The sequence below is a fragment of the Penicillium argentinense genome, assembly GCF_028826775.1.
Source record: "Penicillium argentinense strain IBT 30761 chromosome Unknown utg000010l_segment0_segment0, whole genome shotgun sequence".
Classification (NCBI taxonomy): domain Eukaryota; kingdom Fungi; phylum Ascomycota; class Eurotiomycetes; order Eurotiales; family Aspergillaceae; genus Penicillium; species Penicillium argentinense.
In genome coordinates, this window is record NW_026622669.1 from 1,189,937 (window position 1) to 1,216,698 (window position 26,762).

Genomic DNA, 26,762 nt, shown 5'->3' on the forward strand with positions numbered 1-26,762 from the left:
AATCTAGCAACTCTGACGCATCTCATGTCCAATTTTGGAGTGTTAGTGAATGTATCTGAGGGGAACTATTTGTTTTGACTGTGTTTTCCTGACGTAGAATTGTAGAAAGGTAGACGTGCCAGAGAAGAGAAAAATGCTAAAGAGATGGCGCGGCGTCGGTAATGGCGGCACAAATCATTATCTGATCCTCGGCCCAGGGCCGCCCCGCAATTCCTCTATCCTACTTTAGCTTCCCTCTTCTCCGCAGCATCTTTTCCCGTTCCCTCTCTGATTCATCTCTGTTCATTGTTCCCACCCATATATCGCCTTTATATATCCACCATGTCTGCCCCTGGAGCTGGTCACGAATTCCCCGCCAAAGCGGTCTCTTGGCAGAAGCGCGATGTCCTGCTGTTCGCGAACAGCATCGGCTGCAAAGCCGACGAGCTGCAGTTCCTCTACGTGGGTTCCAGGAACCAGTGATGAATTCGATTCAATTCCGGTTCTCTAACGACATTAAATAGGAACTGCACCCCAACTTCTCCGTCTTCCCGACTTACCCGCTGATCCTGCGTACGTAACACTTAACGGGAGATTTTTCGTCACTGGTATTAACCTGAAACATCTCGCGCAGCCTTCAAGCTCACCGATCAGGAGGTGACTGACTTCTATGCGCGCCAGCAGGCCGTCCACATTCCCGGTGTCCCTCAATTGGATCACCGCCACGGAGTCGATGGCCAGCGCAAGCTGACCATCTTGAAACCGCTGCCTCCTACTAGCGCTGGACGAAAGTTCGAGTTGCGCAACAAGGTCATTGGTGTCTACGACAAGGGAAAGCCCGGTACCGTGATTGAGACTGAGCAATCGATTGTGGATGCGGAGACTGGCGAGGTATACAACAAGGTTCTGTCCAGTGGCTTCTTGGTTGGCCAGGGCAACTGGGGTGGCCCTAAGGGTAAGATAAGGCAATATATTGGTGCTACCAGATCTAACATATTGATCTTTCAAACATAGGTCCTTCCACTGTCAATTTCCCTCCTCCCGAGGGTAAGGCCCCTGATGCCACCCACGTTATTCAGAGCACCAACGAGACTGCCCATCTATACCGGTATGTTCTTAGGATTCCCTTCATACTTTTCTTTTGGTTGTTACTTATCTCATATCGTGATAGTCTGAACGGTGATTATAACCCCCTGCACGCTACTCCCGAGCCCGGTCAGAAGATGGGCTTCGGCGGAATCATCATTCATGGCTTGTTCAGCTGGAACTCTGCAGCCCACGGCATTCTGCGTGAGCTGGGTGGTAGTAACCCCGCCAACCTTAAGGAGTTCCAGGCTCGTTTCGCGTCACCTGTTCGCCCCGGCGACAAGCTTACCACGGAGATTTGGCGCATGGGTAACACTCAGGCCGATGGCTTCGACGAGATTCGCTTTGTCACCAAGAACCAGACCGGCAAGGTTGTTTTGAGCAATGGCCGAGCCCTGTTGAAGGTTATTGGACCAAAGAGCAAGCTTTAAAGGCCATAGCATAATGTTGCTATATTTTTCTTGATGTGCTGTATATAGCTGTTGAATATGCTACTAGAATACCTTTACCACCAGTTTACGGAAAGCCGTGAGTAGAACAACCGATGTTCAAGAGAGTGGCGGCTTCAGCCGAGGCCTGCCGATGGTCAGGCATATCGTTTTACGTAATTCAATCACCGTGGGGTTCTACCGTATGATACTATCCCCAATCGACGACTTGATATACTCCACACTCCTTATAGCGACACGTGACTCCCCTCTCCCGCGGCCGTTTGCTGGAGCTCGGACCGTTCCCTCAAACCACTACTGCTGCATCCCCACATCGAACACTAGGGAAGACGGACAGGAGCATTCGCAATGTATGCAAATGGGTTAATTGTCCTCAGAGAGGTCGCTCGAGGGAGCACTTTGAGGTGAATTGGATCAATCATGATTGCCGCTTTTCGGGTCAGCGCTGACATCAGTTTACTCTTCAGATGTCCGATCACACGATTGTCGGCCTCAAGGCGCAGTGGCCTAGTATGTCTTTCACCTTGGTATTGACCTGCATATCAATCATGCAGCCTGGAAGACAAAAGAAATCATCGCTAACGGTTCAAATTTGTCCCGGTAGACAATTGGGTTGTACAGTGGTTCTTTCTCCAGAGGGAACGCCTCCGTGGCTTCACCGGATATTGGAAAGTCCACTGGAACGGATTCTTCGGGACAAAAGGTCCAGCAGGGGCTTCCTAGACACCTCAGCCATATCAACCTTGATTCGAAAGAGGGATGGGCAGCTATGAAAGCCCTGCACACGGGTCATATCGTGTTAGCCAGATCCAGCGACAAATTCTCCCGATTGTAAGTATTTAAATGGCACCTGGAACTATTTTCAAGTGAATTATGGAATGCTAATGTTCGGTTGCAGTGGGCCCTTTTTCCTAAGGTGAGTTCTGGACCAAAAGCACGCGCTATCCCCTTGAGGAAGACTTTGGATCACTAACAAGTGGATTCCTAGAGAAAACTGTCAATGCCACAAGTGCGTCCATCCGGATACCAAGCAGAGAACAGTTGAGGTCTCTTCGGTATGCATGCACCGCGAAGCTGTAAATTATCGCTCAGTGGCTCACCAAAAGCTAGATTCCGGCCAACATCGCACCTACCGAGATCAATTGCACCGCGGACGAAGCTCGCATCGAATGTAAATCCCCCTCCACCCTCCGAACTGATTTGGAATGACGTACCTGACATTTTTTTCTTTTCTATTTTCCTGAAAGGGAATGATGGCCATGAAAGCATATATCCGTGGTCTTGGCTGGAGGCGCATAGATTGACCAGGAATGATCCCTATTTGAAACTCCCTTATAAATCCCGCCGACCTAGGTATGGCTCCCGGTGCATCTCATATCTGAGTCTTTCCCTACACTGTACTAATATGGTACAAGAAAATACCTTGAATTTACCCCAGGGGAAGATGTCTACCCTGAAGTGGTTTATGGCGAGGTAATGAAAAAAGAAGCCTCGGTACTCGACTGGTTGGAGAAAATTGTGAGTTACAAATGGTGATATGCTCATTGCTGGATTGATATTAACAATTCTTGCGCCTGTAGCAATCATACGGTTTCTGTTTCATCAAAGGGGTCCCTGTCGATCCAGAGTCAACCAAGTCTCTCATTGAACGAATTGCGTTTGTGAGGTATACACACTATGGTATTTGAGTTCCAGTACTGGCATCCTACGATGGAATGAGCTGACACATATACTAGGTGGATTCTGGGACTTTACTGCCGATCTCACCTTCAAGGATACCGCATATACCAATGAGGCCCTCGGTGTCCACACAGACAACACCTATTTTACTGATCCGGCGAGACTCCAGCTTTTCCACTTGCTCTCTCATACAGATGGCTCAGGAGGCGAGAGTTTGCTTGTTGATGGATTCTCAGCCGCCGATGAGCTTTTCCGCACGGATCCACGACTTCACAAGGCCTTGACTCTTCACAGACACCCGTGGCACGCCAGCGGGAATGAGGACGTTTGCATCCAGCCATCGTACATGACGCCTGTTTTCTCTATTCACCCCGACCTCGGAAGAATTTATCAAATCCGTTGGAACAACTACGACCGCGCGCCTAAGACGAACTGGGATTTAGAATCTCAGAAAACTTGGTACGAAGCTGCTCAGTGCTACGACAAGATCTTGAACCAAAAGCAGAGAATGATCCAGACACAGCTTCAACCTGGAACAGCGCTAAGTGAGTATTGTGTGAAGGCATAATCTGATCTAAATACTAACCATATGGATATTTAGTCTTCGACAACTGGAGAATGATGCATGGTCGCACCGAGTTCACTGGAAAGAGAAGAATGTGTGGCGGATACGGTATGTATTCAACCGGCACCCAGGATAAGCTTTGCCTCGTATTTGATATCGCAGTCGCTAAAAAACGTTCCACAGTGAACAACGACGACTACATTTCACGACTCCGTCTTCTCAAGTTTGGTCGAGAGAATGTGTTGAACAACCTCGGAAACTTTGATGAGGCGCTGCCTTACCTGCGAAACCAGGAAGGTCGATATTCAATTGTCTAGACTAAGCCAAATATCTATCCTGTGTATTTCTTTTTTATTTTTATTTTTATTTTTATTCTTATTCCTATCTTTTCTCAAGTTTCGCCCCTAGAATCTATTGTAGAGAGCAGTGATAAGATGCTATTGTGGACTCGCACCGGTGTTGATGTACTCACGTGACCGGCTGACGTTGTTGAAGCTCGGCCACCGACAGCTCTTCTCCAGCCTTCTACGTCCCCTTCACCTCCACCTATCCCCCACCCAAACAGGCCATCCGTGTGTGACGAGTCCTCATTCCATATAAACCGATCGCTCATTACTTCCTAATCAACCACGCATCATGTCGACACTCGAGGACCTGGACGACCTTGAGCGCGAGACTAAGAAGCAAGACCAGGGCGATGGCGGCAAGAAGCCCGGCGGCGATGGCGACGCAGACATGGAGGATGCCGACAAGAAAGAAGATCAGGAGGAGCTACTCGATGAGGAGATTCTCCATTCCAGCACCGCAGACATCGTCAAGCGACGACGGATGCTCGAGAACGAAATGCGGATCATGAAGAGCGAGTTCCAGCGTTTGACACACGAGCAGAGCACAATGCGCGAGAAGGTGAAGGATAATCAAGAAAAGATCGAGAACAACAGGTACTGTCTCAATCGACCCTAGGCAGATACTTGCGGGTCTTCCTGGATAGCAATTGAAGGCTACCCGCGGAGCTCGCAAGTCCTCTGTCCATTGCATGTCAACCCTGCTCTTATACTAACCTCATGGCTTCTGCTTCCCAGACAACTACCATACCTCGTCGGTAACGTTGTCGAGCTTCTGGACCTTGATGTTGAGGCTGAGGCCGCCGAGGAGGGGGCCAACATCGACCTGGACGCCACCCGTGTCGGAAAATCCGCCGTCATCAAAACCTCGACGCGCCAGACCATCTTCCTTCCGCTCATCGGCCTGGTTGATCATGAGAAGCTCAAGCCCGGTGACCTGATCGGTGTGAATAAGGACTCATACCTGATTTTGGACACCTTGCCGGCCGAGTATGACAACCGCGTGAAGGCAATGGAGGTCGACGAGAAGCCCACAGAAAAGTATACAGATATTGGTGGTCTAGACAAGCAGATTGAGGAGATTGTGGAGGCTATTGTATGGCCGATGAAGGAGGCCGAACGGTTTAAGAAGATTGGCATCAAGGCACCGAAGGGTATGACCATCATCCACACAGGCACCCCTTCATTTTCTTTGTTTTGAGATGCTAAAATTTCCGTTATTTCAGGTGCATTGATGTACGGACCTCCCGGAACCGGTAAAACCCTCCTCGCCCGAGCCTGTGCCGCCGAAACCAACGCCACCTTCCTCAAGCTTGCCGGTCCTTCCCTTGTCCAAATGTTCATTGGTGACGGTGCCAAGCTCGTTCGCGACTGCTTCGCCTTGGCCAAGGAGAAGGCTCCCTCAATTATCTTCATTGATGAGCTGGACGCTATTGGAACCAAGCGTTTCGATTCCGAAAAGTCCGGTGATCGTGAAGTCCAGCGTACTATGCTGGAACTGCTGAACCAGCTGGACGGTTTTGCCTCCGATGACCGCATCAAGGTTCTCGCCGCGACAAACCGAGTGGATGTGTTGGATCCGGCTCTTCTTCGATCTGGTCGTCTGGACCGTAAAATCGAGTTCCCATTGCCGAACGAGGAGGCTCGTGCAAATATCTTGCAAATTCACTCCCGCAAGATGTCGGTTAAGGACAGCGTCAACTGGGCCGAACTTGCCCGCAGTACGGACGAGTTTGGTGGTGCCCAGCTCAAGGCCGTTTGCGTTGAGGCCGGTATGATTGCGCTGCGGAAGGGCCAGAGCCAGATTGACCACGAGAACTACGTCGATGCTATCGCCGAGGTGCAGGCCAAGAAGAAGGATAGCAACATGGGTATCTACGTCTGAATTGGCTTGGTCTTGGTCATTGAATGTTATCTTCTCCTTTCTACTATTCCTTTTTACCACTGCCATGCCATGTATGTACGTTCTGCGGCTTCAAGACTAGCCGGGAATTCGCTATGCATGTTGGCAGTCGCCTCTAAACCAAATAACATGACGATTCTAGAATAGTGACGTGAACGAATGACTTACTAATAGCGTATGAAGTAATCTCAATCACTTCAAAGTGGAATGGTAGGGACTATGAGGCTGAGTAACAATAGCTGCCATGGTCGAGCCGTCCGTTCAAGTAAGCTACGCACGTGGTCGTCCGCTACATTGGAACGTCGAAACTAACCTAACTTGTACGTACAGCAGTCCCTAGCTTGCAAACCTCGCTTTCGGAATGTGATTGCCGGAGACTACTAGATCGGTGGATACCATTGGTGGTCTTCAAGAGAGAAAAAGGTTAGGGCGACTTGTATTCCCCCAGACCGTGAATGCACACCTAATTACAACAACTTCACTATCAGTCTCACTTTATATTGAAATTTACACGAGACCAGCAAGTCTCATGTAGTTACTAATGTTTAATCCACTCAACGGAGTACAAGCAAGGGTGCTCTTATATGAGCAACTTGGCGCTCCACTTGTCCCTGACTAAGACCTCTTTAGAAAACGAGGCTGTGTACCTTTGTTCAGTATGTAACACCGCGCCGATTGAGAAGATTTCCGAATACGACAGGCAACTTAAATGGGTAGGCGAGTATAAATTTGGATCAGCCAATAATATCAAAAATACCGCCCGACCATTTCATTTCCCAGAATCGGGCAGCTTGGCACTAATAGACACTTGGCGCTTGGCGCCCAGCCCACCCATCCAACCATCGAAACCGATCCATTATGCCCAGCATTACAAATTAGGCAGCCATGATCCTCCGCTCCCCTAGCCTTGTATGATTGGTAGGTCTCTATTCATGTCAGTCTGCTCCGTACCCCGTACCCTCAAGCCAGAGCAGCTATACACAAATTGCCGTGATGATACTTATAGCATTTGATACTATCAGTCCCCAGGGTTAACTGACCTCAAACCGCTCTCTAGTTTTTCAGTGGGCAGAACCTGTTTTTCCTTTTTTTTCCTGCTGTACCGGATGACTCGGTTAGCGCTCAACTGATCACTTGGCACGGCGTGACGCCGCTCTTGGCTTCTTTCGCGTGAAGGCCGAAGGTCGAACTGATGCAGTATTTTATAGTAGTAAAAGCAGATCAAGCAAGATCCGGGGAAGAGGGATCGTCGCCAAACGAAGATGTACAGAAGAGCGCCAGGTCTTAGGAACAGAGCAACGCGAAATGGAGCCAGCGGGTCGCCCAATTCATGCAATGTCTCGGCTTCGGTCGCTTGGCCGTTGGGGGGTGGGCACTGCCTCAAGGTCAGCTCAGGGCCCAAGACCCTTTCATGAGACCCTTTTATGAAGGCCCCTCCTGCACTAGTGGGCCCTCCTAGGTCTGATATTTCAAGTTCGCCTTCCACCCAGAACCCTTGTTCGACACATGGGGACCTCGAGCCGTCCCAACTTGTATTCATGAGGTTATCCAAGGGCCTTTTCACCCTTCTGGGTGGGTTTGTCGCCCTAAAGGGTGTTGTTGCGATCGATGTCGATCCGGAGGATGAGGGTATGTCAATCACCCGTTGATCACAGCGTAAGGCTCTAGCAGCTTACCCACCCTTTCCACGACCAGATTCGCTCAAAAGCGCGGCGAAGACCGTCGCAACCTCGATGATGGACTTTTATAACGATCGCGACTCGAAGAATATTCCTGGTAAATTAGACGGGACATGGTGGGAAGGTGGATCAATGTTCATGACCCTGATCCAATACTGGCACTTGACGGGCGACGATCAGTTCAACGAAGCCATTCAGGACGGCATGTATTGGCAAAAAGGCGACGACGACAACTATTTCCCAAGCAACTCCTCCTCATATCTCGGAAACGATGATCAAATGTTCTGGGGTCTGGCGGCTATAACTGCGGCGGAATTGAATTTCCCCGAGCGCGAAGACGAGCCTTCCTGGGTTACACTGGCTCAAGGTGTTTTTGATGCGCAGGTTGCTCGCTGGGACATGACAAGTTGCAACGGAGGTTTGCGATGGCAGATCTGGCCCTATCAGGGCGGTTACGGAATCAAGAATGCGATCTCGAACGGAGGATTGTTCCAGCTTGCCGCTCGGCTGGCTTTGTATTCGAAGAATGAAACATTCGGCATCTGGGCTGAGAAGATTTGGGACTGGAGTCAGACGACTCCGCTGCTCAGAAAGAATTGGAATATTGCCGATACAACCAACGTCGATGCCAAGTGCAAGGACCACGGTGACTTCCAGTGGACTTACAACTACGCTACTTATATCGCTGGTGCCGGATATATGCACAACTACGTGAGTCGACAAAGCATTCGCCCAGGCGCCCTGCATGTGATGCTAACACCCCCAGACCAACGGTAACTCAAGCAAATGGCTAAATGGCATCTCTGGAATGCTCAAAGTCTCCAACCAATTTTTCCCTCCCAGCGGAGGCAACGAAGTTCTGTCAGATATTACATGCGAACCAATTCATAAGTGCGATCGCAACCAGATCACCTTCAAGGCATACTTCGCATCATGGCTCGGGTTCATGTCCACGATCGTCCCAAGCAACGCCACGGACGAGGTCATGGGCAAATTCAAAGCTTCTGCTGTTGCTGCTGGTCAGCAATGCTCGGGCGGAGATGATGGCAAACATTGCGGAATCCGATGGACCAAGAAGGCGGCTTGGGATGGAACCACAGGTCTGGAGCAGGAAATGGCTGTTCTGGGTGTTTTGAATGCTGTCATGGTTCCATTCAAGGCACAGGCTCCTTATAACAGTGACAATGGTGGTAAATCTGAAGCGGAGCCGACTAGCGACAAAGATTCGAATCCAAAGACTAGAAGGATCACGACGGGTGATCGGGCAGGCGCCGGAATTTTGACTGTTGTTTTTGTTGGGACTTGGGTAGGAGGTCTCACATGGGCAATTTGGGGCTGATGGGGTTTTTTGCTTCTTCATTTCTATGCATTATATTTTCTATTGGACAAAGTTTATATCGGTTTGGACCGTCGCTTTGCACTTGGGCACTGCTGGGCAATGGTCGATAGGCATCATTGAGGGCGTACCAAGTACTTGTACTATAGTATTGAGACGATTCATGTGATGATCAAAGATCCGCTCTATGCTCCGGTAGCGTGTATATTTTTAGAATGAATAAAGCTGGAACAATAAGAAAACACATAATGCAATGGTTATAAATCCTCATATAAACACCCCCATTCCACGACATGGATAAGATACCTCTCCCCCTCTAAGTCAAACTAAAAAGATTCATCCATCATATACTCCGGTCCCATTCGTGAGAGAATGATTCGGAGCTTAGTTCTTGCCCTGGGTATCCTTGAGTGTGACGATCTGGTTGAGAACCACCTTCTCGGACGTCGACTCCTTATCAACAGCATAGTACGCGGTGCGCATACCCTGGAATCGGATGGAGTGCTTGTTTTTCTCCACATCGTCCTCGGCCGCGGACTTGGGCCAAGGGGCAGACTTGGAAATCTCCCAGAAGCCGGTCTCAATCATAGCATCGGCATAGATGTTCTCGGAGTTGGGGTTGATATCGGCAAGGAAGCCCTCGGGGTGCGCAGAGGGGTCATCGGACTTGAAGAGCGGGTTGAAAGCGCGGACCTCAGCGCGCGTAGGGCTGTTGTGCGCGGGGGATTCTCCGACCCAGTGGATGAAGCTCTTGGGCTTCTTAGCAGTTTCGCCCTCGGCGGGCTTCTCGTACTTGGCGTGCACGACTGTCACATTCCCGACAGCATCCTTTTCGAAGGTGGTAGCGGTGATGGGATAGGGGACCTTGAGCAGACCGACGGTTTTGCCGGGAGCCAGGCGGAAGTAGTCGGCGGAGTCGACCTCGCGGAAGTCGGAACGCTCAATGTAGACAGTCTTTGTGAAGGGGACAGTGTGGGTGCCGAAAGACGGGTCCTTGCCAAAAGGCACCTCGCACATCTCCACGTGGTCATCGGCAATGTCGTCGATGACGACCTTCAGCGGCTCCAGGACAACCATGAGGCGTGGAACGGTTGTCTCAAGGAACTGACGCACTGACTGGTCGAATCGGTGCATCTGGACGTTGGAAACATTCTTGGTAACGCCGAGTTCGTTGACGAAGTTGAGGATGGCGCCTGGGGGAACACCACGTCGGCGCAGAGCAATAAGAGTATACAGACGAGGATCGTCCCAATCGCGGACATGGCCTTCCTTGACCAGCTTAATAATCTTACGTTTAGAGAGAACGGTGCCGGTAATGTTAAGACGGCCGTACTCGCGCTGCATAGGACGGTAAACATCGAGTTTGTCGTTAAGCCATTCGTAGGAGACACGGCCTAAATTACGGTCAGTTTCGGACTTGATAACACCGGTTAAGGAAGTTATGGACATACTCATTTCGAATTCCTGGGTACACAGGGAATGAGTGATGCCCTCGTGGCTATCAGTCAGACCTGTCGCCGAAATGATTAGTTGCTATCCTGCTGAGCTTGGCAATAATTGAAACCTACCGTGGGCCATGTCATATGTTGGGAACATGCAGTAGGAGGGAGCACGGAGATGCTTCTTGCCGCTCTCCGGAATACGCCACGCGAAGAGGTCCCACATCTGGGGGTTATCACTGTCCGGTCAAGTTGTTAGTACAGAACCGATATGCATTGGGTAGAGTGACATACGATTCCAGGTCCTGTCACGCGAAATAAGTTAGCCTTTGTCCGGGAAGGATACTCGAAGATTCAGACTTGAATATAGACTTACCTGTTTCATCCGGAGAGCTGCCTCTCCGGCCTTATATTTTCCATCGCGCATAGCACGGAACTCAGTCAGGGACTCCTCAATTGGCCGAGTGCGGTGCTTGCAAGCATAGCGCTGACCGCCCCGCTGACCACCTTCGGTCTGACCACGCTGAGCCTTGACCTCATCCTGGGTGCAGTGGCAGACATAAGCTCCGTCTTTCTTGATCAGCTCCTCGGAGAGAGCATAGAGCTTGTCGAAAATATCCGAAGCATGCGTTTCCCGCACAGGCTCGAAACCGAGCCATTTAACGATATCGCGAATAGCGTCGTAATAAACCTGCTCCTCGCCCTCGGGGTTGGTATCGTCGAATCGGAGAATACACTCTCCGCCGTGGTATTTCGCAAAACCGAAGTTGATTGCAATGGCCTTGCTGTGTCCGATGTGAAGAAAACCGTTGGGTTCAGGCGGGAAACGCGTGCGAATCTTCGGGTGGGTTTCGGAGATCGGTCGGAGGTTGTAGACTTCGCTCAGGAAGCCGGACTTAAACATCGCTTCTGGATCGTTGGGAGCAACGGGCTCTTTGGCGGGCTTCGCAGGCTTGGGCTGCTTCTCCTTCGCAGGCTTGGGGGAAGCCTTTCTTTCGGCCTTCTCTGCCAACTTGGCCGCCTTCTTCAGGGCCTTCTTGGAGGGGCCTTCCTGAGGCGCGGCGGCCTCCTTAGGCCGCTCGGGCAAGTCGACGGGCTTTCCTGGATCCATGATGGAATGGTCCACGTTCCTAGTGTAAATGTCGAGCAATTGGTGGGGTTATTTTTCACGAGGGGCTCCTCGATGCTTATCAGTCTCCATTCGCTTATCGGGCCGATGAAACCCCGGATGAGTCATTCCCCGTTCCAAACTACCTCTACATTTGATTGTATACACTTGAACCAAGTCAGTGCACTGTTTGCTAAGGTAGCCGGTTACCGACTCACCCTGTCAGATGTTGATAGTGCGAAAGTATCTTCTGGTGTGATAGATCAAGTTATAAATAGCTACCCTGGCGTAGGTTCAGGCCTACCGCAACTGGCAGAAGGGTCACTCACTAGTCTATAATCAAAGAAGTGTGGTAAATCTCAACTACCTTAGGGTACACATCATGTGAAATCAAGGCAAATACACATCATAAATTATCAAGTATCAGTATACAGTGAATACTGTACAGTGGTGGTACAAGAATGTACAAGACCCAAAGGCCAAACGATCAGATACAAGAAAGCCAAACTAAAGAAATCGAGAGATAACTGCCCAATTACCCAGGTAAGAAGGCACGAGCCAGCGAGACTCTCGGCGAAGACGAAGAACCAGAGATAAATATTGACAGATGAACCAAGGAAAGGAAAAAGAAAGGAAAAGTGACTGACAGTGTCTCACATGAACCAATTAGAGCCGCCTGTCACGCTCATTAGGACACATTAACGCCAGATGCCGATGACACTTGACGTATGTGCATCATGGGGGAGAGAAGGAAATGAAGTCGAAATACGAGAAATGAAAATCCAAGGCACCGTAAAACAAATAGTCGACCAAAATGCGGGGTATATGGCGTGGTAATGGAGACAAGAGAGAAAAGCGGGTATGATAGAAAAAGTGTGGGTAGGAGAGTAGCGGGAGGAGATCGAAGAGAGAGGGTCATTCAGCAAGACATGGAGGAGAGATGAAGAGAATGAGAGTGAGTGTGGGTAGGCGATATTTAGAAGAGTTGCTTCACGTCGATAAGCTCCGAGTTGCCAGGACGATCGCGCTCCATATGGAACCACCAGTCCCGTCCCGTTTTGTGGTTCCAAGAGCCGGTGCAGGTGTCCTTTTCCCAGGGTAGAGCCGCTGACGGTGCGCTGCTCATTGGAGTGATCGGGGTTGTAGGGGTTGCAGGAGTGCCGGTCGACCGGCCGCCCAGGCTTCCCCAGCCAAATCGGGAGGTGGTTGTGGATGAAGGAGACGCAATCTCCTCAATCGGTGGGTTGAAGGTGGGTTTGTCTTTGTTATCAAAGCAATTTACACCCATGCCGGCGGCATATGATAGTGACTGGTTGGATGCAAGGAGCTGCTTCCACCCAATCAAACCTCCTTCTGTTTCCTGGCCGGAAATATCGGGACGAAGAAGGAATCGGGGAATCGAAGCGCCTGTCACCGGATCCATGACTCCCGAACGACCCATGAAAGCAGGCATCCGAAATCTGTATACCAACTTTGGCGCATCACCTTCTGGCTCGGGAGGTGCATGCTTATACCGCTCGGATGCAGCCCAGATACCGTAATCATCGATCTCAGGTTCCGGCTCTTCTTCGAAGGATCCAGCCAACGCATTGTCAGGGACATACTCATCAGAGTAATCCTCAATCACCACCGGCATGCCTGTTTCCGTGTCCTTGGCGGCCATGTCGATGAATGTTTGCGCGCGAATTCGAGACGAGGTCAAGTTGTTTCCGGCCGGCAATGCAAGAGGTCGAATACTAACAGAGCCATGCGAGCTTCGAGGTAGACTATATCGGTCCGGGCGCAGTAGTGCTTGGCCCTTGGGAATGGGTCGGCACACGGCCTGCAATGCACCCGGAGGCTGGACGTCGTTGGGTGCGCGAATAGTTTCGAGGCACGGAAAGCCGGCAGCGAGAATGCTTTGGGCGAGATGGGAGTTGGGGGTATCGATGTGTTTCGGAGGTTGTTGGAAAGGGGGTGGTCGAGTTGAGTGAGTGCCGTACCGGGGTCCGGACAGGCGACGTCCCAGTGAAGGAACTTGAGGCTGGAGGAAGCGAGAATTGGCTGGAATACCATCCCTTCGTCCTCCAGAGTAGGGCATTTCTCACTTTGGACAAACTTGAACCGCTCAAGTTGCCTTAGAGACGCGAGAACCTTGGAAATGACCAGCAATGATTCAATGTTCTGCTCCACCATGACAAAAGACTTGAGCGACTGGGACTCTGGTCGCATGGCATATTGTGCAATACCAGCATCAGTCACACCGGGCAGGTTCTCCAACCGCAAAGAGTCCAGTGGGGGCAGACACAGCAAAGTGCTATCCGCAAACGCGTCCTCATTGAAAGACGTGATGCAGAGGTTTCGTAGCGAGGGCAGAAGATCGAACATGCGCAGGAAAATACTTGGCTCCAAAGCACCGTTTCCGTTCAAACCATACAGCATCAACGTCTCCAAGTTACTCCATGAAACATGGTAATCCAGGAACTCGAACATTTGAGAAGGTCCCAAGCTGCCAGGGCAGGAGTCGCCTCGAGGAGACAGCTCTGTAACCTCTGCCGCTTCGCCCAGAACCCAGGTATGCTCCTTCAGTCGCTTGCGCGTTGACAGGGCATAGGTCAGGCGGTCAAATTCGTGGTGGTAAGGGATGGACAAGCCCAGAAGTCGTTCTAAGTTCGGGCACACCATCACCACAGACGCTACCAAATCTCGATATTCTTGCCATTGCGCGCTTTGCTTTGTTGTGGTGAAGAGCAGATCCATCTGGGGAACGCGTAGTTCGCGAACAAGATTGGCCAGCATATTCCGTTCGCGCAGAGTGCGTCTGAGCAACTTCAAACGGCTACCCCTCTTAAGACGGTACCGCTTCAATTGAGCCGGGGAATCGTTCCCGACAATATGAATTTGTGTATAACTTGAGCGTCTGATGTCAGTTTCTCTAGCCGCATTTGGAATTCAGATGGTGTCGACTCACAGTCGTCCTCGGACGGCCTTCTCCCATGACCGACAGGTCAAGGACAAGGCATGCAGGTCGCGTTGAAAACATGTTGTACAACCTGTCTGGTGCGGCGCCTTGTGCAGAGTTTCCAGGCCGTTCAAAATCACATCGTACACCTCCTGAGGGATTCGCCGTTGAACAGGCTCGACGTATTTAGGAATTGATCCTTGCGAGTCGAATTGGCGATAGGACGAGGCTGGCGACGAAGGCGTGTACCCCGTTGGCGCGGTCGAGGTGGTATAATTGGTGCGATAAGAAGAGACGGAGGAAGTTCTCGAGGCTACCGGCTGCACCGTGACGGCAAACTCCTTGCAAGCCGCCGCATCCTGAGGGATTGAGTAGGGCAAAGCAGGGTTCCCTGGTCTACTGGCAACAACACTCATCGTGAATTGGGCGCGCCTGGCATCGGAGGCGTGGAGGGGAAGAAAGAAAATTCAGGCGAAAGGGCAGGCGGGGGTCCAGGAATGCAGGGGTGTTCAAGGTCCACTGGCGAGTGAGCGTTGTCGTAATGGCTGAGTAAAGATCGTCGAATTCCAGCTGAGGTCAGTGTTGTGGTTTGTTTTGACCGTTCTGGGAGGAGTGGTGTCAAGTTGTATGTACAACGTGAAGGAGAGGAGGGAGAGCGGAGAGTATCGCGGCAGTCGTCGGCATCCACCACACTTCCTCTCTGCACTCTGAACTTGCGAGGGTCCGGGAAGCAGTCGATCGCCCCCCACATCCACTTTGCTCGTGGTGAGCGGAGAACTTGACAGGGGCGGTTCAGGGGTTGGACTACTCAATCCTCTATGCCCGAACCGTCAGGGATCCGCTGCGTTGCGCCGACTGATCCATCATGACCTGCGGGTTACTTTGTCCCCAGTTTACGAGCTCTCACTTCTTTTTTTAGGGCTAGGAGTCAGCCTCGACCTCTTCTATTAGTGCATTTTGCTGTCCCTGCGCCTGACTTGATCCTTTTGGGGGTCTGGGGGCCATCGACTGCATAGCGCATGCACCTCGAACACGAACGGCTCTGCAGCCCACTTCGCTCGCGGACGGTTCGTGAGCTGCAGCGCTATTCCCCAGCAGGATTAGCAGCAGGCCGAGTGGAACCTGGGACCTGCATGCAGTGGGTCCCCTGCCCCTTTTTCGTGACTTTTTTGCCCTGCACTTCTATCGCTGTTGGCACGGAGATTGTATTGGCGCACTAACGACCGGTTAGGACTACGGCGCATACGACTGCCATCCACATTGTACTTTACTCTCTGCTCCCGGTGGTTTCAACCAGCCACAATAGAAAACCCTGGTTCAAACAGGGTCCTCTCAGCGGCATTGAGGCCAGAGACAATGAGAGGCCGACTACAATTTGTGTGCCCGGCCTGACGCATCCTGCGGCCCAAGCGTGAGAAATCCCGACGCCCCTCGTCGAAAGAGGCAATGGTTCAGGAACCATACGACTGTGGGCGTGTCTCGTTGTAGACGTTGCTGCACATGGCGTCGTTTCCTTCCGATCTCGCCACGCGGTCCCAAAAACATGAACGTGCTCGCGTGGTTGATTGGATTATTGGCAACGAAACCCCGAGATCGCGATCGCGGTGGATCTGCGTTGATGGTCCAACCAACCCCCGGGTTCACCATCTCCCAGTTGTTCCCTCGTGTAAAGCGGGCCGTCCACATCCTCGTTTTCCGCCGCGTACTCGCGGTAATCTCTTGATCTTGGCAAAAAAAAAAAAAAGAAAAAGAAAAGTAAAAAAAGGCTACTATTAATGACACAACGCTTCGCACGGCATTGGAATTGAGGGAACGCACGCTCACCGGACTATGGCGGCAATCTGTTGCATCAAACAATGTGGGCAGGGCTCAGCTGAAACCCGATCCAGTGGAGACCAGCCCACCCCATAGTCGCTTCCATCACACCCAATTGCGCTATCGGATCTTGCCTTTGCGACTTCTTCATCATCAGCCTTCCGCTCTGTCGGAATCGCCTTGTGAGATTTGGAATTGAGCAAGATCCACCTCGTTGCCGCGTGGCATGATTCGCATCCGCTTTTGTTCTTAGCAGCAGGGTCTCTCAGTAGTTTGAAGCTGGCCCCATCCCGTTTGCGGGCTGGGGGCCCGCTCTTATCTCTTTTCAGACACTGGACAGCGCCTTGTTCGTAGTACCCTCCATGCCAACCGATCTGCACAGCCGGCAGACACTATGCTTTGCATATTGGCGATGTCGAGCCCACCCTGGTGGATCTGCCGGGCTGATGGAATGCTTGTTGATGCTTTCTGGAAAACAGACACTCAAGGATGGAGAATTATACGAGGTTGAACCCTTCCAAATACGAAGACTCAGAAGCCACATGTTGAGCGGTGATGTCACTCTAATATTTCCTTGGTCCACCCTTGCATTCCCGAGTATGTTGTAGCTCCGTACCAAGCGTCGGGATTCCAGATAACCATCCATCCCAGCTGCCATGCGTCCCTTACAGTTGGGAACAATCTGAGGTGAAGCGTGCAAATGAGGTTTACATAGGGGTTAAACATAATTAGTTCGCATAATGCTCGTTTTGATCGATCTATTTTTGAATCATGTCGTGTTTGAAACTGAGCTTCAGACGGAATGTACCACGGTAGCACGTAGGGGTGCACACGAATAATCACTTTACGAATATTCGTACGAATACCGTAAAATTTTACGAATACGAATAAGCATCGTCGCTTATATAATATCCGTACGAATAAAATGTGTCTTATTCGTAAATTATTCGTAAAAATCACGTGTGATTAATATTCCTCAGAGAGATATATATCTCGTAACAACATCAACCGCCGCATAGTCTCCGCGCTCAAGGTGTTTCTCCTGACACCCAGTAAATCTCGTCCCTTGTTGAATAGTCTCTCCACCGACACTGATGATGCAGGAATGGCCAGATAGTCTCGTGCAGCAGTAGCTAGCTGTGGGTATTCGTTCCTCTGTGCTCTCCACCACGATAAAAGCCAATTCTTGTCCTGTGAAATCGACTCATTTATCGTGACGACGTCATCCTCAAAGTACCGGTCAATGTCAGATGAATGTTTCTTCTTAGGTTGCAGCTTCTGAAGTAAACGGGCCTCTATGCTCTTCTTCAGGCTCGGCTGCTCCTTAGAGGGCTTTGCCGACGAGTCGACTGCCAATGGATATTGATCATGCAGTAGTTCTTTGATGTGCGTGACAACTTGGGGTGCTGTGAGCTTGCCTAGATCTCTGTCTAGCAAGAGCGTTTTAAATCGCGGATCAAGCACTAGGGCGACATAATAGGCGTCTTGTCCATCCATCAGGTTGTAGTATTTTTGGAACTTTTTCAAGCCCGCAGCAGCAGCAGCAGAAATCTCCAGGTGCAGATCCGAGAATTCTCCCTCCCTAGACGCAGCATCATGCAACAGATCGTGCAGTTCATAGTAAATGGGGATGGCTAAGGTAATTTGCGGTTGACGCTTGGAAACAGTGAGGGTGAACTCCTCAAACCTGGCTAAGAAGCCCTCAATTTGTTGGAGACGATCCCAATCCTCAGCACTGAAGGGTGGAAAATCTAACTGATGGTGGATCCATTTCTTGATTTGCTGCTTCGCGTTCAGGGCGTCTCGGAGCATTCGGTGTGTCGAATTCCACCGTGTATCCACGTCGTACTCGATGAACTTGTCCTTGAGCCCATTGCTCTGGCAGATGATCTTCCACTGCTGCTTCCGCTGCGGGGTTCTTGCAATCCAAAGCGCCATAATCCGAAGGCGAGCCAACGGTGATTGCGGGCCAATCTCTTTGTTTTCCTGCATGAGATCACAAGCTGCATTCGCCGACGCGTGGTCCCCTGCTTGCAACATGACGAGTATATCGCTGACAATCAGATTGAGCACATGCGCAGTGCAGCGAATATAACTATCCACTCCTTGAAATCGTAGGGCTCTTGCAGCACTCACGGCTCCGTACATGGCTTGAAATTTCTCGGTGAGATTGAGATATAATTCCGATAGCAAGCGCTCATTGCTTGTGGCATTGTCTGCTGTGATCGCGAGGAGCTTGTGTTCGATTCGAAGTTCTGTGAGAAGCGTCTGAAGAATTTCTGCCATGTTCTCTCCGCTATGAATGCCGTGGAGTTCCGTAAATTCAAGAACCCGCTCTCGGTACTGAAAATCCACTGTCAACCAGTGGCCAACAACCCCGAACATGGCTTTTGAATTCTTGCTCGTCCAAGCGTCTAGCGAAAGAGAGATCGTTTGGCACGTCTGCTCTAGCTCTTCAATCAACTGCTCCCGACAATTGTCGAAATCACGATCGATTCGACGAGCCATTGTCATGCGAGATGCGAAAGGGAGTGAAACACCCAAGTCCTGGAAGATCTGTTGGAAGGGGGGCGATTCTATGGCGTCAAATGCCATGTCGTCTATAACCACCCACCGAACCAGGTTTTGCTCCAGGACCTTTGCTCTCTGCTCCTCAGTCCGCTTCTGGAAGAAGCTGCTAACTGACGGCTGTTTTATGCTGCTTCTGTCGTCCTCCGAACTGTTTTCAGGGCCACTTAGGATAATACCATGTTTAGAGAGATGGAACATCATATTGGATGTTGATGTTGCCCTTGTAGAATCTGTCGTTTTCCAATTGCATCTCTTGCAGCGCACCTCCCGGTCGTTGATTGGGCCCTTTCCCCTTTTTGGCCACCACATCCTTCCCGGTAGCGGGGAACAGTCGAAATGTGCCCAGAGAGCTTGATTCTGCATCTTTCTTCGAGAAAGGCCAGATTCATTGGAGATACTGACCACGTCAGGCAACGCCTCCGCAGTCAGTTCATTTTGGGAGCAGATCGCCACGAGTGGACTTCGAGCCCGGCTTAATTGGCTTGCAGAGTCATCAGGAGTAATCGGTTCAACGCTACTGCGTGCCCTTTTCGAAGGAGGGATCTCAATAATGCGGTCTTCTGGTGGAGCCTCCTCGTCGATGCCATCATTGAGCGCACAGTAATTGATTCGCTGAGACCTGTATGGCCGTTTGCGCTGTGACTCCGTGGACTCGTCCATTCGTAGCGCGAGAAATTTGTCCTGATAGTTGACTGATAGGAAAGAAGTGCGTAGAAAACGAAATTATGGTCGTGTATCTGCAGTGTAAACAATCACGCGACGCGTTGAGCATCGTTAGATGGGCGGTGGGTCTCTATTACAGTATGGGTAAGTTAGTCTTGGCGGAAATTACGAATAATTACGAATCGAATACGAATAAAGTCACGAAAATAGCCAGTCGAATACGAATAATGAGTTGAGGAAAATTGACGAATACGAATAACCAAAATCCTTATTCGTGTGCACCCCTAGTAGCACGGCTGAATGTTTCATTTAAATATATCTGACCTGCGTGGGTGCTAAGGTGTTATTCGAAACATTTATTAAGCCTGTGTTTCTATTTGTGTCACTCTCCGACCAAATTAGAGTAGTGTCTGTAAGAATATGCTTTCACGCGACAGCGCTCTGAAGTAACCAGATAGTTACCTTGTCACATAAATGAAGTATCAACCATTATGAAGCTGGTCAAACAGATACCGAATTCCACAAAGAGGCGTCGGGTCAGGCCGGGGCCTAGATATCGAAATGCAGAGTCATGAAGAACTGCTTGTTTACGTACACACTGGTGCAGTCAATGTGATGGTACAGCGTGGGATATAGTATATGCGAACGGGGATATTGATGCTTCCACGTCACATCCACACCCTCGGTGTTTTGTCTTGGGCCGCACCCTGTCATGGACTCACGCAGATACACTAATATCTACGAAAATAGAGACTAGTGTTGATTCAACATAGTGCAGATTCCGACATCATTGTGAAATGCCACCTCAACTATGGTCTTGATACCCGAGATCTTAGATACCTACTGCCTGGTTCATTGCTCACACTGAGTCACCTATCTGGTCAGCTACCTGGTCTTTTGCCACTTTTGACCAAGTCACCTACTATGTACGCGATCAGCTGTCTGTCTAGCTACTCTAGGGAGTGGTGCCATCCAGGTGAAGGAGACTCGTATGCCCGCAACTTGATTGCCGATCTACCAGAGCCCACGGACACAGCGGAAACGCGGGCCTCGTTCGAAGCAATTATCTCAATAAAGCAGACGCACAAGAGTCGACGTAAGCTATACTTGCTGCATCGCCGCGGCATGTGACCAGCATGGGACAAATGAAGTAAAGAAGCTGATGTTCTTGCGCATCGCCCCGATCTGCCTTGGCGCTATGTCAAATGAATAGGCTCGGGATATAATATTTTCCCCCCAGAGAGCGGAAAGTTCATTTATCGACTCAAATAGCCTGCATAACCCAGCCGAAGTACTAGCAGATATCTGAAAGATCAGGAAGGAGTGTGGCTGTATCAATTACTAATATATATTTGAACCACAATAGTTGTGGTACCCTAAATCATGTTCGATCAGGATACAACAAGTCAAAGTCTTAAATATAATATAATACCAAGAAAGACACCGCAATCCATAGTGTGGAAGCAATATTGCAATAGATGTATTGACGAATCGATCCGCTACAAATTCGCCTTTCCCTCCCCAGAAAACCGATAAACAACATCCCCAAAAGACGCTGTCGGAAAAACGTAAAACCACCTCAATTCCCTAGGTCCCGTATTAACAATCCCATGCTCCGCATCAGAGGGAATAAACACCGTATCCCCCTTGCCGACCCGACTAACAACCCCATCAATCGTGACGTCGCCCTCTCCCTCAAGAATGTAGTATATCTCCGCCTGGGTATGTCGGTGTGCGCAGAGATGGCCTGTCCCCATCGGGCAGACTGCGATTCCGGCGCTGAGGTCTGAGGTTTGCGTTGTTGGTGTTGAGAGGAGGGTGTGCCAAGTCAGGGTGCCATATTCTGAGGTTGGGAAGGATTCTGGGGGTGTGGCTTTTGTGTGGGTTGATGGGATGATTGTTGGCTTGGGGGGTTGTGGGGGCATTTTGGTGGTTTGGGTTCCCTTTTGTTATTTTTGATGATTTGTTTGGTTGTAGAGGTCTATATAGAGATATATGTGATCTCGATTTGAGAGGTTGGATTTCGTATTTTTGTTGAATCAACCATTGGCGATGTTTTATATTGAACGGGAGATTGAGTGCTCGCCCACAAAATTGTATAGCGGATAGTCTTTCTCTTTCGAGGAATCATTTCCTCGCCAAACCTGCATATCTAGATGATGCTTGAGGGGTGCGAGCGAATCATCAAGCCGTGAAGCGGGGAGAATGACGACGCCAAGGATTTGGCTTCTGAGTCTAGACAGTACTTCTTACCTCGACACTTGTGCATTCGACATTTGAAACGATAAGAAATCTAAAACTTGCTAACCATCCATTCGTCCGCGGTGCGAACAAGATTGATAGGTAGATATTTTCATTTCGTAGTATTCGAAAATATGAGCGTACCCTGCCTAAAAACCCGCGCCTTGTGCGTCTAAACGCCTGAAATGGGAGAGGGGTTATGAAAGTTGCTGTTCGAGAATGAAGCCTGTGTACTGGGTAGTCATCATGCGCGGCCGGAAGGAGAGGGCGATCGTGAGTTTAGATGAGGATGGTGATGCTAGGTGGGTGGGCTGGACGATCCCCAGGAGAGATTAGGGGCGGTTCTGGTTCCTGGGGGTCTGGAGAGGAGATAAGGAAAGAATGAAGCGGCCAATTGCGCGAGTCTTATGGGAGTGGAAATCAAGCTTGATCCAAGAAAACTTGAATAGTAGAGTGGAAAATAGAAATGATAGAGAAACGCTGGTATGAAAACCCGGGTGTAAATCCATTCCGAAAGAAAGCATAGGAAATATGAGAAAATTCACGCTGGGGTAGGGACTTTGGAGTAAATTTATTTTTCTCGGTCAACTTGATTTGGTGCAAGCGCACCCGAGCGACCAAGAAAAAGAAATACTGCAAAGCAGTCCCTACCCAAAATGCAGGTCTGCCCGGAACCAAGCCGAGGAAGACGGGGGTATGTAGCTGGAATGGTTGGACGTAACGTGAGGAACCACGTCCTCAAGATCTCAAGATAATAGAAAGGGTCGACACTCATCCTCTGTCCAAGCGGACACAAGTCAAAGCCAAAGCCAGATAAAAAGCACCACCCAGGGGGGAAAAAGAGAGAAAAAAGTGACAGGAACAAAACCCATATCTGCGGGCCCCCACGGGATGCATCCGAAGCATGTACAGGCTGGAATGATGCCGGATCAAGACTCCATGATCATGCAAAGAGAGACGAAGGAAAGGGAAAACGTAATCACATGTCAAAGTTATCGTCAACGTTAAAGATCCCGGGCTCAGTGCCATCGGCATTCTTAACACCGCTCATGCGCTGGTCGGTCGAGTTGGTCGGGCGGTGGGTGGGTTGCCACGAGTGACCATGCACCGTGTCCTCGTCCATCTCATCAGGCTCATTCTTGAGGTGATGATCAATAGAGCTCTCGTTCACGAAGGTGAACCCCTTGAAGTTCGCCTGCATACCGGGAGACAGAGGCGTGGAGCCAGGCATCAAGCCGTTAGCCAGGGCGGCTGCTCGCAGATTGAGCGAGTTGTTGTTGTCGAGAGCATTGGTGAACTCGGGGTCGAAGTTCGAAGTGTCGGTGTCAGACTGCAGCTTAGGTTTAAATGGTGGAATGACTTGTTTGCGACACAACGCATCCCAGTCGATATCATGGAAGAATGGATGGGCCATGAGCTCCTTTGCATCACCATTGGCGCCGAGACGGTGCTTGGGGTTACGGTTGAGCAGACCCTTGACGAAATTCCTGCCCTCGGTGCTAAGAGCATCACGGGGGAATCGCACCTTGCCGAAAGCGATGTTCTTGTACATCTGCTGGGTATCTTCGGCGTAGAACGGACTCCAGCCGCAGCACATCTCGAAGACCAGGACACCGAGAGACCAGAAGTCGACCATCTTCGTGTATCCTTGTTCGTCGAGCAGAACTTCCGGTGCGAGATATTCAGTGGTGCCACAGAAAGTGTTGGTCGTGTCGTTTTGAGTCAGGTTCGCCTTGGAAAGACCGAAATCGCAGAGTGCAATATGGCCATTGGCATCCAGGAGAATGTTCTCTGGCTTCAGATCCCGATACACGATGTCATGGTCGTGGAGATGTTGCAGTGCGAGAATCAGTTCCGCGATGTAGAACTTGGCGCGAGCCTCCTGGAAACGACCCTCCCGCTGAAGGTGCCAGAACAGTTCACCTCCAGACATGTAATCCGTCACCAGATAGAGGTCGGTCGGGGTCTGGAAAGAGAACTTGAGACCGACAATAAACGGAGACGCTGCCATGGCGGTGCGCACGAGGATATTTCGCTCGCCGAGTGTGTGTGCGATCTCTTTCTTCTGAATGATGACCTTCTTGGAAAGAACCTTCATGGCATAGATCCGTTCCGTATCCTTTTTTAGAACCTGATACACCTGACCGAAGGTTCCCTTGCCGATAAGCTTGAGAATTTGGAAGTCGTTGGGGCCAACATTCCTCCGATCCGTCATCTCAAATTGCATCTGAAGGTGGATTTCGCCTGACACTTGGCTATCTCCAGCACCGCGAGCGACCAGCGGGAACCACCCTTCCAGTCGGCTATGATCTTCTCTCAAATTGATACCGAGGCGAACGTGTCCCAGGAAGGCTTCTTGGTTGCTGCGATCGTAAACGGTAACGTCGACTTCAGACTGGTCTCCCAGAACGTCACTAAAAAAAGGAACACGGTTGTCAGGAACAATTACTGTTATGGTGAATGAAGATTCTGAAACCAAGGGATACTCACAATGTGGCCTCGTGATCCCAGTGAGGGTCGGTCACCGGAGATCTGCCCTTGTGATTGTGGGCATCCAGAGCGCTGTTGTTGCTGCTCTGCCGACTTTTCATCGGAATGGCCATCGGCATGCCCGCCTCGGCATCCGATTCCATCTGACGTCGCTTCTTTTCCTCTTCCCCGTCACGAGCACCCTTGGAGATGTACTCGTTCCACTCGAAAACGCACACAACGTACGGGTCGAAACTTGGACGTAATCCTCGAGCCTCCGAAATCTTCACAAACAATTTACCCTTCAGAGATCCTACGGGCGGTCCATTCTGGGGGGAGGCCGAAGATTCGCGGGGAAAGGCTTCGTCGAGTTTCATTGTGATCTCGTCGGTCGAGGATTCCATATTCTCGGCTTCGGGTTGCGGTTGTTCCTCGACATATCGGGGCGCCGAGGTGACCGATTTCTTATCGGTCGATTGGTCCTCGTTGGACATGGCCCGGGGGGTGAGGGGCGGAGTATTCTTAAGACGCACCCCATCGGGTGCGTTTCCAGTCAGCTTGGCCAGTTCTTCGGAAGATATTGAAACCTGCGGCTTCTCGTGGTGGGGTGGAGGAGGCTCGGTAAGGGAGGATAACGGGTTGGAGGCAGGAGAGAGAGATGGATTGAAGAAGTGGGTGGCAAGGACAGGGTCGTCAGAGACGCTCGAGACCGGCAGCGAGGTTTGGCAGCGTGAGGGGGAAGGGCTCTCGACGCGGGCCGGAGGACTGAGATAATTTTTTAAGGTGTCGTAGATCGACGACCCCCCGCTCGCATCTGGACTCGGCTCAAGTCCCGTCCCGTCTGACACCTGCTGCAGTAACGAATGAGGCGGAGTGGGCAGGTTGGGCCGTCGCACCTCTTCCATCTGATCAGACGCCTCCTCACGATTCATCATGACGAAGGAGTCGGAGGAAGCATCGGAGGGTTGGATTTGGTGGTGGGGTTGGTGGGTGTCTGAGTGGGGGTCCGCAGAGAAGGGCTTCGAAAGGCAGGACCACAGCCGCGGAAGACTCGCTTTATCGCCGGAGAAAGAACCAACCTGGAAATAGTTGTGCATGATGGAAGGCAGACGCTTGTCCGCGGGGTCTGGCTGAGGAGTCGCAATCCCCGTGGGAGTGGACCCGTTCGACCCGATCTGGTCCTGGTTGTCGTCTTCTGGTAGGGAGGAGCTATGGGGTCAAAACGGAGGTGGTTAGCCATGATCGCTGAGTCACAAGAGAGAGAAAAAAAAGAACGACAGTTATGCAGGTCGAAGGCGATGGGACGAGTGCAAACAAGTGTAAAGGGGCCCATTGCGACCGGCCTGACCCTTCATCGGCGTTGGAATTTGCAAGACTCAGTCCGACAACCCGAACGTGGGGGGTGACAAGACAGCCAACGCCCTTTTGTCCACCGGAGCCACGTTGAGCCCATCTGCAGGGTCGCCTCCGGGCCATGCAATGCGGTGCGAGGGGAATCGAGTCCCTCTTTCGATCACGAAGCGTCGAGCATCTGCTGGCCCATACACTACCGGGAAGATAGGTTTGTCGAGGCCCACTGGATGGCGACTCGAGGTGTTGGAAGCAACTCACTTGGGAGACTTCATGTCGGCATCGCCGTGTAACTCGGAAGCAGTCTGCGCAGCAGCCATTGCGTTTCCATTTAACGGAGAAGACCCTCCGCACGACAGAAAAGAGACACGAGGGAAGTTGCGGGGGTGGGAGAAAAGACGGGAAAGGCAGGAAGAAAAAAGAAACTTTGTGACGCCGCCCGATGATGAGCTAAGGGAGATTGCGGGAGGCACCGGGGGAGTATACCTCGATGACCCCCTGGTTTCTGAGTATCGCTATCACCGCAGAATGGTCAGGCGAAGATCAAAGATTAAATGGAGAGCAGGTCGACGTTCAGCTGCTCGAGTCAATGGCCCATCGGGGCTGTGCCTGCGCAATTGGGATGGTCGTCAATGCTGACCATCAGCTGAGGCATGTGAGATTCCAGTTGGGACGGGGGCCTGGGGCTAATTTTGTTTGTTCGCTCGATTTTAGACGTGTGCTCGAGTCCGAGGATTCAGTACGTTAATTTATTCGTTTTATTTGATTCGGTTTTCATTCGCGCCGATGGAATGCACTGCGATCTGCCATCGGTACCCTACCAGGCAAACGAGGGGCGATGAGCCACACTCCCATTTGACGAAAGGAAAGAATAAATTACACGGTGGAGACCAATAGCTCAGAACAGTTTGAACGGTGGTTATCTTTCATCGTTGATGATAATGAGTTAATGGGTCTGTAAGTTCCTCACCTATTGCGAGAGACTAACAAGACTTGAATCATGTGTAGACTATTATTCTACCCGTGATCCCTCCACGATTCCATACGATTTACATACTGCGTACTGCGTAAAATTTCCCGAAGTATGTCAGCCGAACTCGGCGAACCCGAGATTCCTCATCGGCCCAACTATGCAGTCTGACGC

The 26,762-nt window shown here is 50.8% G+C and overlaps 9 protein-coding genes across 9 annotated transcripts; 4 read left to right on the forward strand and 5 right to left on the reverse strand.

Annotated features, from left to right (window-relative positions):
* Positions 1-321: 321 nt before the first annotated feature.
* N7532_010147 (putative peroxisomal dehydratase) lies at positions 322-1,496 on the forward strand (the record flags this gene model as incomplete). Its single annotated transcript, XM_056622638.1, has 5 exons — positions 322-441; positions 504-552; positions 614-934; positions 994-1,087; positions 1,151-1,496. 5 exons carry the CDS (start codon positions 322-324, stop codon positions 1,494-1,496), a joined length of 930 nt encoding a protein of 309 aa, XP_056470054.1.
* A 485-nt stretch (positions 1,497-1,981) lies between these two features.
* N7532_010148 (putative trimethyllysine dioxygenase TmlH) lies at positions 1,982-4,076 on the forward strand (the record flags this gene model as incomplete). Its single annotated transcript, XM_056622639.1, has 10 exons — positions 1,982-2,041; positions 2,119-2,345; positions 2,413-2,430; positions 2,503-2,569; positions 2,625-2,685; positions 2,953-3,032; positions 3,095-3,194; positions 3,251-3,739; positions 3,796-3,867; positions 3,943-4,076. 10 exons carry the CDS (start codon positions 1,982-1,984, stop codon positions 4,074-4,076), a joined length of 1,308 nt encoding a protein of 435 aa, XP_056470055.1.
* A 319-nt stretch (positions 4,077-4,395) lies between these two features.
* N7532_010149 (proteasome regulatory particle base subunit RPT5) lies at positions 4,396-5,988 on the forward strand (the record flags this gene model as incomplete). The annotated part of the gene is made up of 3 exons (XM_056622640.1): positions 4,396-4,700; positions 4,842-5,257; positions 5,330-5,988. The coding sequence occupies 3 exons, from the start codon at positions 4,396-4,398 to the stop codon at positions 5,986-5,988; spliced, it is 1,380 nt and encodes a 459-aa protein (XP_056470056.1).
* A 1,556-nt stretch (positions 5,989-7,544) lies between these two features.
* N7532_010150 (glycoside hydrolase family 76 protein) lies at positions 7,545-9,024 on the forward strand (the record flags this gene model as incomplete). Its single annotated transcript, XM_056622641.1, has 3 exons — positions 7,545-7,635; positions 7,702-8,396; positions 8,452-9,024. The coding sequence occupies 3 exons, from the start codon at positions 7,545-7,547 to the stop codon at positions 9,022-9,024; spliced, it is 1,359 nt and encodes a 452-aa protein (XP_056470057.1).
* Positions 9,025-9,405: 381 nt separating this feature from the next.
* Positions 9,406-11,571, reverse strand: N7532_010151 (glutamine--tRNA ligase; the record flags this gene model as incomplete). Its single annotated transcript, XM_056622642.1, has 5 exons — positions 9,406-10,415; positions 10,473-10,532; positions 10,590-10,699; positions 10,755-10,765; positions 10,837-11,571. 5 exons carry the CDS (start codon positions 11,569-11,571, stop codon positions 9,406-9,408), a joined length of 1,926 nt encoding a protein of 641 aa, XP_056470058.1.
* A 973-nt stretch (positions 11,572-12,544) lies between these two features.
* On the reverse strand, positions 12,545-14,925 carry N7532_010152 (uncharacterized protein; the record flags this gene model as incomplete). The annotated part of the gene is made up of 3 exons (XM_056622643.1): positions 12,545-13,591; positions 13,621-14,458; positions 14,519-14,925. 3 exons carry the CDS (start codon positions 14,923-14,925, stop codon positions 12,545-12,547), a joined length of 2,292 nt encoding a protein of 763 aa, XP_056470059.1.
* A 2,365-nt stretch (positions 14,926-17,290) lies between these two features.
* On the reverse strand, positions 17,291-19,555 carry N7532_010153 (uncharacterized protein; the record flags this gene model as incomplete). The annotated part of the gene is made up of 1 exon (XM_056622644.1): positions 17,291-19,555. One exon carries the CDS (start codon positions 19,553-19,555, stop codon positions 17,291-17,293), a length of 2,265 nt encoding a protein of 754 aa, XP_056470060.1.
* A 1,502-nt stretch (positions 19,556-21,057) lies between these two features.
* N7532_010154 (uncharacterized protein) lies at positions 21,058-21,483 on the reverse strand (the record flags this gene model as incomplete). Its single annotated transcript, XM_056622645.1, has 1 exon — positions 21,058-21,483. The coding sequence occupies one exon, from the start codon at positions 21,481-21,483 to the stop codon at positions 21,058-21,060; it is 426 nt and encodes a 141-aa protein (XP_056470061.1).
* A 1,295-nt stretch (positions 21,484-22,778) lies between these two features.
* Positions 22,779-25,938, reverse strand: schA (serine/threonine protein kinase SCH9; the record flags this gene model as incomplete). Its single annotated transcript, XM_056622646.1, has 3 exons — positions 22,779-24,213; positions 24,290-25,477; positions 25,880-25,938. The coding sequence occupies 3 exons, from the start codon at positions 25,936-25,938 to the stop codon at positions 22,779-22,781; spliced, it is 2,682 nt and encodes an 893-aa protein (XP_056470062.1).
* Positions 25,939-26,762: the final 824 nt, after the last annotated feature.